General features: G+C 40.9%; 1 protein-coding gene across 1 annotated transcript; it reads left to right on the top strand.

The window, feature by feature from the left end:
- The first annotated feature begins 18 nt into the window (after positions 1 to 18).
- On the top strand, positions 19 to 9,246 carry zgc:113278 (uncharacterized protein LOC541528 homolog). The gene is made up of 11 exons (XM_036533437.1): positions 19 to 323; positions 1,378 to 1,438; positions 1,661 to 1,779; positions 2,702 to 2,818; positions 2,934 to 2,992; positions 3,946 to 4,030; positions 4,896 to 4,966; positions 6,554 to 6,658; positions 7,127 to 7,270; positions 7,774 to 7,934; positions 8,288 to 9,246. Exons 1-11 carry the CDS (start codon positions 204 to 206, stop codon positions 8,359 to 8,361), a joined length of 1,116 nt encoding a protein of 371 aa, XP_036389330.1. The 5' UTR covers positions 19 to 203; the 3' UTR covers positions 8,362 to 9,246.
- Positions 9,247 to 11,168: the final 1,922 nt, after the last annotated feature.

Below are 11,168 nucleotides of genomic sequence, written 5' to 3'. Positions count from 1 at the left end.
AGAAACTGGGAGGGTGCATCTGACGGGTTTGGGGCTTGCGTGCGTGGTGTATGTTTGTGTATTTTATATCATTACTTTGAATTCATGACAAAAAAATACACCGTTCTGACCAGCAAGTGGAGGGGGAAAAGGGAGGTGAGACGAGGACGTGCGAACGGGAGTTGTGAGTGATTGAGTGAGTGTGCAAGAGAGCTGTGTCAGCCATGGGTTTCCGTAAGAAGAACAAGAGCCCACCGGTACTGAGCCACGAGTTCGTGATCCAGAATCACGCGGATATGGTTTCGTGCGTGGCCATGATCATCCTCTTGGGACTGATGTTCGAGGTACAGTATTAAAACAGCTATCGCCACATGCAAAACACTTCGCGCAGTGACAGCGCAAAGGGGGCTGGGCGTTAGTGTCTCCCTTCTCATGTATCACATCCACAGCCAAGGAAGGAGGCCCTACACTCGCAACTGTAGCCAGCATACCTTGCAGCACTTTTGTGCACGGTAGAATCGGGAGGTAGCCAGATATCTCACAGTTTGCTTATTAGTTAGCCTGTTGATGGTTTAATGAAACCTATATTTTACGTTGCTTAAATTTATTGTTGACATATGTAAGGGAACGGATTTGCCAAATGTGGTCTATCTAATGTTACTTTTGGGAGTAGCTACAGCTAACTGTTTTGCTGGCTAGGTACCTAGCTGACACCCTTTTAGAGCGTTGGAAGACAGCTAGCAAGCTAACAAGTGTGATATGTTGATGTGTTAAAACAAGCCATTTGACTACAGAGGGGAAAGTCTTATAGCAAACTGCTACTAAGCTAAGTTATATAGCCCCTGAAATTATATTGAAGGAATAAATAGTTAATGTAACCAGTTAAAACGTGTAAAACTGCCCTGAAAACACTTATGGATGTGTTCATCCTAATTTATGGAGTGTTTGCACAGATCCTAGAAATTTGTGGCACGAATGAAGCGGGTGAACTGCAAGCTTAATTTCAAGTCTTTAATAACGCCTGAGTGTTACGCTAGCTTTGGGGTACCTATGAGTACGAATATGCAGTTATCTGTAGAGGACAACGGGAAACGGAAGACATCATGAATCACGATAAACAGCGTGGTTTTGATCAAGGTATCATCGGATTATTTCATTGTACACAATCTGAATCACTACTGGACTTCTGTGTAGCATAATTGTCAGTAAACATGCATGTGCATGGATGAACACACAAAAACTGATAACTGATTCACAGCAGTCACAATGGTCAGTCAAAATTCAGTGTTGGAGCAAGTGTCCGTTTGTGATACAGCCATAAATACAGTAAAATGAAAACCATTGCAGGCCTGGAGTCGCAGGTTATTTCTGTTCATTTGTATTTTCTGTGTCTTACAGGTAACAGCAAAGTTTGCTATTATGTTCATCACAGTCCAATACAATGTAACATACACGTTTGGTAAGCTGACATTTATGTGTTGACATACATGTGCAATTATTGTATTTTGGGCCCTACAATATGTGTGCTTTCTGGAAGTATGTTAAATAATACTTTCACATATTTTAAGTGAATGACCTCTAAATTTGGCGAATATAGCAATGGATCAATTGTCATGTATCAATTGTCATGTATAACTTGTTAATCTTTTCGGATAAATTGTTCAATTTCTGTTCAATGCAGATGACAGACCTGAATCAGGAAACTTCTACCAATATGGACCAAAAGACATGGCAACTGTGTTCTTCTATGTGCTGATTGCCATTATACTCCATGCCTTGATCCAAGAATACATTCTTGATGTAAGTGGTTTACCAAGTGTCCACATGGGTGTTTTTTTGTGACCCACTGCTCTCTGAGGGCGACCAGGATGATATTTCAGTGCGTTGATCCGCTTGCTGTCATCTCGGCTCTCACCACAGGTCACGAGTTGCACTGAGGCAGGAGGGGGTGTCACTCTTATCAGACTTCTCTCTGTCGTCCGCTTCACAAGTCCAATTTGATCTCCCGTGCCCACATTCTTGCACCCAGCCTGTATGTGGGGACCGCCTGCCTATGCGTTATATACTCTGACCTGCCCCCCTTTGACTGGCTGCCAATCTGTTAAGATATTTCAAAGACTGACAGTATCTCTATCTGTTTGTCAGCTCAAACAGGTTATCTTATTATTTTTGTTGCTGCTGTCTTTGTTGTTTTACAGCTTTAATCACATATGTATGCCTGTGTCTGTGTGTTTGGGATCATTAGGTTAACAAGAGAACATCATCAATAATGAAAATTACATTTAAATAAATCAAGAATATGAATCACTTAGAAGTATATTTCATATGCAGGCAGTTCAATATATTGAATTTGTGAATATATTTACTAAATAATCAGTATATTCACCACAGCAATGCAAAATATGATATACATATTTGTATTAAGATGTATTTTAATACAGAGAAAAATATGGTTAGTAATAATATTCATGTCTGTAAATATACTTTCATGTAAATAGCAATCTGCTCTGTCTGTACAGTTGAACTTCCCATTTTTATGACTTCTTTTTTAAACACAGTAGCAATGTCTGTTTAATTTGCATCCACAAGGTTCATTGTTAACACCATGAGTTCAGAAATGTCTTGAGTGTTGCTGTTGATTCATGAGCACACAATAGTGGGGTCATGGTTTTGTTGTGTTCCTAAGGCCTGAATATTCACGTCTTAATGGGTCTTTTTTCAGAAAATCAACCGACGGCTGCATCTGTCAAAAACCAAGCACAGCAAATTCAATGAATCCGGCCAGCTTGCTGCCTTCTACTTATTCTCCTTCATCTGGGGCAGCAGCATTCTGACGGGGGTAAGAGCAGAGTACAGCATTACCAGTGGACAAGCAACGACAACAGTAAGAATGTTGTGTGAAGGCGGATGTTCCAATCTGTGTTGTGGCTAATTCATTATTTTGTGTTTTTCAGGAGGAATTTGCCACAAATCCTACATTCTTATGGGAGGGCTATCCTCATAACCACATGGTGTAAGATATGTTTTTTTTCCACTTTTCCGCTCAGTTTAACTTATGTTAAGCACTGCATTTTGGTCATTAACATACAAGATTGCAGCACCCTTGTTACAAAAAATTTGTAGTCAAGGTCAGAATGCCTCAGTACTCCAGAGCTTGAGCATTCCCTGTGAGTATTCTCTCCCCATTACTTGATATGAACCATGAACGTGCCCAATGGGACTGCCCCCTTCGCCCTCCACACAGTGAAATGTTTAAAACTCCTCCTTGCCATTATGATGTCACACTTCATGTTGTATGTCAGTTAGTGTTAAAATACTTAATAGAAATGCAGCATCATCCTCTGCGCAGACATACGCAAAGTTTTTATTTGGTCCTTTCTCCTTCCACTGTAACCTAAGAACAGATATTTATGGATTATTATCAATCACACATCTGAGCTAGGTTCTATGTGGTATCTTTTTGTAAAACAGTTCAGAGTAGGTCTAGCTGACCTTGATGACAGAGCTGTTTCTGGCTTTTATTCTGTCTAAACTCTTAATTACCTAATTGGATATGTTATGTTAAATTAATGTAGGTGATTCTATCTGAATGGTGCAGTGCTTTGAGTGCATACTCACCTGCATTAATTTAGCGGAATAATTAATCCAATTATATTATTAAGAGCATTGATGGAACAAAATTGAGGAATGTCTCCAGCACTCTAGTACCAGGGTTGCTTACCTTGGTCTAGAAACAGAATCTAAGTGAGGCATTTTAAGAGCTGATAACATATTTGTGCAGCAATGAGAAAGTCTTTAACAAAGGAATGGTTCAGTCAGTTTGTTGTGTAGCTATTATCCAGTCATTTGCATACTCCCAAATCCCAAGTCACTTGCGTTTTCCATCAATTGTTCAACCCTGTGCTAAAGAACAAAATCTGATGTTTATCACATTCTATAATCAAGTGTTATTTCTATTCATTTCAGTTTTCAGGTGAAATTCTTCTACATTTGCCAGATTGCCTACTGGCTCCATGCCCTCCCCGAGCTTTACTTTCAGAAAGTGCGAAAGGTAAAGTGTTACAGGATGAGACAGGTGTAAATTTGTGTCCATTCATCTTGACCTGTGACCACTGGCTGTCACGATAGCCTCAGTGTAATTGCATTTTTATGTTATCCCAAGGTCATCTCCATTTACAGACTTCTCCAGTGATGTTGTTACAGGCAAGAGCCTTGGTCTCCCACCTTGCTCCTGGAGTTCTACCATCCAGTTTTGTTTCCATCATCAAATCATCTGATTCTGGAAAGTTAGAGCTGTTGAGCACATAAAATGTTGTTGACGTCTAGATGTTTTTCAGGTGTTGTGATTAAAATATTTTCTGAATAGGGATTGTGCTGCTTGTCTGTACATAGCACATGGGCTACTTGTCGGCATTATTTCAGTTCTAAATAAAATGAAAAGGTATGAAAACGAAATGTACCTAATTATCAAACTGTAAGAAAGGCTTAACAATTTTGGCATTTGACTGCATCACCCTGTCAAGATGGAGCCTTTTAATCACACCACCTAAATCCCATTCAAATGTCTGTCACCCTAGTTGTCTTGAAGGAGTGACCAGTTAATTGTAGGTGATTAGCAGGTGGCCCCACTACTCCAGAAAAGGGTGATTCAGGGTGCTGTGGAAAGCAACCTGGGTGGTAGATCTCTGAGACTGAGTTTGGAGGCCATAGCATATGAGGATTGAACTATTAGTTATCACCACACCCATTCTTAATCCAAATTTTAACCTCAACCTGAATCTGAGTTATTTGTAAAGCATTCAGCCACCAATTCGCTCTGTTGCTTTAAATGGATTGTTACCTTTGAGACTGATGCTGAAACGTGAGACCGTTTGCTGAAGATAATTTTAATATGTGTGATATTCTCTCTGTCCTAGGAGGATATCCCTCGTCAGCTGTACTATATTTGCCTTTACATTTTCCACATTGCTGGTGCCTATATCTTAAAGTAAGTGGATGTTTGCCTGGTCCAAGCTAATGTTTGACTGTCTCATAATAAACAAGGGAAATGGCATTTTAGCTGCAAGATTAAACTTGGTAATTAAAGCTCTTCCTCACTCCTCTGGGTTTCTGGTTCAGAGGAGCATGCCTGTGGTCATTCTTCTCCTGACATGGTTGGCACTGACATGTGTTCTCTCCGGGGAGTCCGAGAGGGTGGGGAAAAGCCTTCACCCCTTACTTAGTGGGCAGGGCTTTGGCTTTGGGAAGTATTGAGGGAGAAATTCACATTAATAGGCCCCCTTAATTAACACACAAGCACTAGGATCATAGCTTGGAACATTTTACAGAGGTTGCTGGCCATAGAGCTTTGTTATAATAGTTTATAATGAGTAGAATGGGATCAAATAGGCCACTTTAAGATTTCAGTTCTGCAGTCACATTAGAAGTGCGGAGCACTGTATACGGTCCTGCGCACTTGCTGTTTAGGCCAGTGACAGGGTTTGTGTAGGAAGGCTCAGATCAATGATTCACAACATTTTGGAGTCTATCATCCTCTTCTTCCTCAAAACATTTAGCAGATACCTCCTTCCTCCCCAGAAATGCATGAAAATGTATTTTTAATTTTTTCCAATTCCAGTGGTTCAAATAAAATGTGTAGTTTGAGTAATCTACCAACTGCAGTTGAGATAAATTATAGCTGTCACTTGAGATTATTTTTCCCACTAATTTTGAAGAGCTCAAAGTACCTTCCTTCTTTCACCTTTTGCATTGCTCAAGGTAATTAAATCCCTTTTCCAGTCTGAAATAAATCTTTACTAACTCTTGAATAACTCCCATGAAACACTCGTCAGTATATTTGTTTGTTCAAATAGAAATACACTTGTGCATTGTTATTAATTTTTATTAAAATTGTATTGCAGGTAACTAATGCTAGGAATAGTCTAATTGGTAGCTGGTGGTATAAGTAACAGACTTATAGCTGCAAGGTGCCTTTGAGTAAGAAAAAATTAAAAGGTGCAGTTAACTTGACAAGGCAGGTGTAATTTACATTACATGTCTATTGAAATATTTAATGCAACGTAATGTTACAACAAATAATTACGGGTTGGTTGAGAAAGTACATTCAGCCCCGTGTGAGCATGTGCGGTTTGTCAGGGAGTATAAATTAACACGTCGCAGGAAACAATGCCGCACTGGCTTAGTTTCAGATCAAGTGATAATGTAACAGCTTTTTACTTTTGCTGTCTTTCATATCTGATGCAGTTAAAGCATGACATCTGGGCTACTGAAAAATATGAGCCTCTTACACTTTAGACAAATGGAGTGTACAGACGTACGTCCCTGATATTGCTTGGAGTGTTGCCATGGGCCCCTTGTATTGTCACTGTGGACACCAGGTTAGGAACCAGTACCCTTGATGTTGCCCTGACACGCCATTCAATAACAAGGCCTTTCCGCTTAAGTTCAGGCCTTAGTTGAAATGAAATAGTGTTGCCTTCACAGAAATTAAATTGCCCTTGCGATGTTTATCTATTATTACTAAACCTTGGGCCATGGCTTAACCCTTGTCGCCATGTTTCATATTTCTTCTCAGTCTTCACCGTCTGGGCCTGGTCCTGCTGGTGCCACACTACCTGGTGGAGCTCCTGTTCCATGCCTCACGACTCTTCTACTTCAGCGACGAGAACAAGCAAAAAGGGTATGTTCCTCACCACCAACCCACTCACCAAATATGGGGAGCCACCAAGCCGGTAGTGCCTTGGCCTTTTCTGTATGTTGAAATAGAGCATGCATGCTTGTGAAGGAAGCTCTTTTTTTAAGGATTTCAACCAACTGATAAGTAGCGCACCAACAAATCTGCAAAGTTCAGGTCCTTGTCATCTCTCACAGATTTGTTATCTGATTATTCTGTCGCTAATTTTGTTGGATGTCTTTTACTTCACATTGAGATCAGTTTCCTGTGCACCATATGAAATTGCCTGGCGATGTGTGACAGTGATACATATGCAATACAAGGATTTACTACATAGAGATGTAAAGTTCACGCTGCTGAGACCATTGTTTATGCAGATAGAATTTTTTTCTTTGTTCTAGATGAATGCACTTTTAGTGCTGTCATTCTCTATACATCATTCACCATATTTAGCACTATCATCCTCTCCCTCAGGTTCACGCTGTGGGCGCTGCTCTTCGTCATTGCCCGCCTCCTCACCCTCACCCTCTCCGTCCTCACCTTTGGCTTTGGCTTGTCCCGCACTGAAAACCAGGGATTCTCCGTTGCAGACGGAAACTTCAACGTCCTCACTGTCAGGCAAGGCCAGCACCCTTTCTTACCTCATGACTACCTTTTTGTTGGTCGCCTCTCCACAAACAAGCCAAACACGATATTTGTGTAACCTTCAGCGTTGTTCTCTTTTTATTTCGGCGGAATTAATGACTGTTTTGATGCCCCTTGAACCTCAAATAGCAAAGATGTGGTGTCAGGTGTAATCGTGCCTGGATTTTTTGCTGTACTGCAAAGGCTGAAATGCATGCGTGGCTGCCATCGTGTATTGTGATTGTCATCCCATTTCAAGTGAGTTAATTGAAGCTGGTGTTTAGATGATAACTCAGAAGAGCTGCTGTTGGAGGTAGCAGGCGGTCGAGGATCAGGGTTTCCTTCAACTGGTCTAAACCCACTTGGACACACAAACACAGCCCAGTCACCAGTGCCAGATACTATAAAATCAGCATGTTAAGTTTGGTCATATCATGCCTTTGCAAAACAAGAAGGGTTTCCTGGGGTCAGATTTTGTTTGTCATCTCCTGATCCAGGATCAGCTGCCTGGCCGCCATCTGTCTCACGCAAGCTTGGATGATGTGGAAGTTCATCAATTTCCAACTGAAGAAATGGAGAGAACACAGCCAGATCCAGGCCACCAAAAAGAAAGTCATCAGCCCAAAAAGCAAGCCCTCCAAAAAAGAGTCAGGCAGAGGTGAGATATTTACCATTAGACAACACTGCATCATGCATACTCAAGACAGACAAGTTTGTTGGTTTTCAATTCAGCTTGCATTGCCAAATATTTTGTATAAATAATGAGGTCCAAGTGAACCTATACTTCTTACTTCCTTTTCCCTTTTGTTATATCAGTTCTGGTGACTGAACGTGAGTCTCTGAGATCACGAGTCCAGCACCCTGACCATGATTCCACCCCGCTGCTTTGTGCCCTGTGGGCGGAACCTGTGACAGCCCACTGTGTTCATATCCAATGAAATGTCAGAGATCCCCAGTGGAATGCGAAGGATTTTAACTGTTTTCTCTTTTTTTTGTTTCGTTTGTTTGCAGGAAGTGCAGCCAATGGAGTCATGAAATCGGACGACAGAACTTCACCTCGTGCAAGAAAACCAAAAGCCTCGTAAAGAGAGCAGAGGGAAAACCAAGCTCTCCTCATGGCATGCTATCTTGTCCCACCGTAACAAAAAAAAAGATACTGCCTCCCTCTGAGTCTGAAAAGAACCACACAAAGAAACCATATCTGTATCTTTTGGGTTAAACAAAAAAGTGATTTTATTTCTTGGAAGGTTTGTTTGCATTTCCCTCAAAGCTTGCTTTGCTCGAAGATATTTTTTACTGATGGTTTCTGTGCTTGAGGGGTGGTTGATTCACTTGAGTGATCATGTGACGATGGAGAACTCAGTAGAACTCGGTGTGGTAAACAGCCAATGAAGGGAGACAATTGTTTGTGTGACCTTGTGTGACAGAGTTGTGAAGGCGTTTCTTCTTCTTTACCAAACACTGTGTGGTAAAAGCCAGGTGCTGAAAGTGCAGTTGCAGGTATCGCTTACAAGTTGACATTTGAATTGTATTTTGAAGTTTTCTTTTTGGACAGATTAAGTCAAATTCCTCTTTGCAAGGGATTCTCTGCTTTTTGGCGGTGTGGACTGAACATTTATCTTTTAAACATGGAAAGCTGAAAGCATGGAAACAATTCGCACCTGTCTGATGAAAGCCTTCGTTTGGCTGAAGCCTGCTGCACGCTGCATCCGATACAGTTCCACCTTGCATCAATGGAACAACAAATTGGAATAAATCAAACTTGTTTCCATGAAAAAAAGTTGTTGGTATAACATTGCACCATAATTACAGACTCTGCTAGGTGGTCTGGAATGTGGGTGTTTTTAATTTAATTGACGCATGACAGTTGCATCTGATGCAGTGTACAGAGGGCGGTGTGCCTGAAGGTTTACCTGTTAGTTTCACTTTAACCATGGCTTGTGTAAATTTCCTTGACACAAAAAACCTTAGCAGAATTGATTTTCTGTAGGAAAGATACAGCCAAGGCTTGGTAGAGCAGGGCTCATGGGACAGGCTGAGAAACCAGTTGTCCTGACTGAAAGAATGGTGGGCCAGTTTTTGGTGCACAGGGTAATGTAGTGGAGTGCCTCCTGGGTTTGTGTTATGTTTTGTTTTATGTCATTTGGAAGGTTATTAGTAGCTTGGCAATTGACATTTGTGAAGCAAACGTCAGAAAAAAACGTGATATAAATTCAATCGAAGAGCATCTGCTTCAAGAGACTTTTGGTCAACTTTAGTACAAGCATTTCGTGGCCTTGTTATGTCCAGTGGAGGATTTGCCGTTTTTGTTTTTCTTTTTTTTTTTTACAGTGCTTTGCATACTCTTCCTACATGAACAGCAGTGCAAAGCAGATTTATGCATTTGATCCAAACAACACAATTCTTCAAGTGTCCTTAAACAGAATATTGTACCAACCAACTCGCTGTTCACCCAGACTGGCGATGGGAAGGCTCTCTGCATATGTGCATGTTTGTCTTTGTGTGTGTCTTTATGTTAGGAAGGGGACAGCCCTGTTTTCGGTACATAACTTACCATAGGTGGCAGTATGTGTTGCTTCTACGTCGTCATGAGAGCTACGCGAGGGAATTGGTTTGGTCTGCAAGTCTGTTTTGATTTGTTTTGGGATTTTTGTTTGTTTGTTTGTCTTCTCTTTCGTTGAATTGTGAAATGATAATATCGTAACTTGTAACAAAGTATTTTTTTTTTTCAAGGTTCAGTGTGTTCTGCAAATACAATCGTGATTTCTCTTTTCACTTTTTTCCCCCTTACCATTGTACCCCCCACCCCGCGTCTCAGCAGGATACTACATCCGGAGAGCGAGACGTGGTGTGCTGCTTCATTTGCCAAATGATTTGAAAGAGACTTATTCCTTCCCAGTGATTTTGATATTGCTATCTGCAGATATGAACTGAAGGTCCCTAACCTTTAGACTTCTCTAACCTTATTTCCTCCTCAGCCCTCTCGGCAGGTGTTTTCATTGAGTGATTAATGAGCTACTGATCCGCTCCCCAGATTAAGCCTAGCTTTGGTAGCTCTGTTCTGAAAGAACCAATGAGCTCGGCTTAGCTTCACAGTGGAGCTCCTCTTTGAGTCTAGCCGTGTGGTTGTATCTCTTTTTAATTGCAGGGAATACGGAAGTGCAGTGACTTATGTCTGGATGGTTGGCAATAGTCCATGTGTTTTCTCAGCGGGAAAAGAATATGGAAGCATCATGAACATTTCCTGAGAAATTTCAGCGGCTCAGCAAGTATTATTGTATGGGGATCTCTGGGCTCAGAATGCTAAACACAGCATAGTTTTACTCCATGTAGTAGTATCATAGGAGGGAAGGAGTGTTTGACATGTTTCTAGCCTGTTACTGTCTGATGTGAAAAAAATCTATATAAATATAGGGACATTACTGAAAAGTCTTGTCAGATTTTTAAAACTATTTTTATAGAATTGAAACTGTAGAAAGTTCAGCTTCATTATATTTATAATTTTGAAGCCTCATTAGTGATTTTCTTTTTTACAAATATGATAAAAGTGAAAGCATACTTCTCTGAAAGTGTGGGTCCAAAAGACACAAAAAGCTTTTATATCCCAGAAACATCTATAAAGGCAACACAAGATCCGGCTTGACTTAAATAACTGTGGCAAAGTCACATGACTGAAATTCGATCTGCGAGTGGCATGCTGTCCGCCCGCTCAAATTCATGAGGAGGAAAATGTAAAACTTTACATGGCTAGCAGCAAAGCTGGATTCAGGTTATTTGTTTGCCTTTTTTAAATTTTCTCACATATGGTTTGAGTTTGAGGTGCATCCCGATGAAGCTACCAGGAGTCAGGACCCAACCTATTTCTGTCATGAGATGCAATTGAAGCTTTTTC

Source organism: Megalops cyprinoides, chromosome 7, assembly GCF_013368585.1.
Source record: "Megalops cyprinoides isolate fMegCyp1 chromosome 7, fMegCyp1.pri, whole genome shotgun sequence".
Classification (NCBI taxonomy): Eukaryota; Metazoa; Chordata; class Actinopteri; order Elopiformes; family Megalopidae; genus Megalops; species Megalops cyprinoides.
Note: the sequence above shows the minus strand (reverse complement) of the source record. Positions and strands in the feature narration are given on the sequence as shown.

Coding starts and splice junctions, on each gene's coding strand:
- zgc:113278 (XM_036533437.1), top strand. CDS start 204: ATGGGTTTCCGTAAGAAGAACAAGAGCCCACCGGTACTGAGCCACGAG. Junction 2,819..2,933: donor GCAGCAGCATTCTGACGGGG/GTAAGAGCAGAG, acceptor TGTGTTTTTCAG/GAGGAATTTGCCACAAATCC. Junction 2,993..3,945: donor TATCCTCATAACCACATGGT/GTAAGATATGTT, acceptor TATTCATTTCAG/TTTTCAGGTGAAATTCTTCT.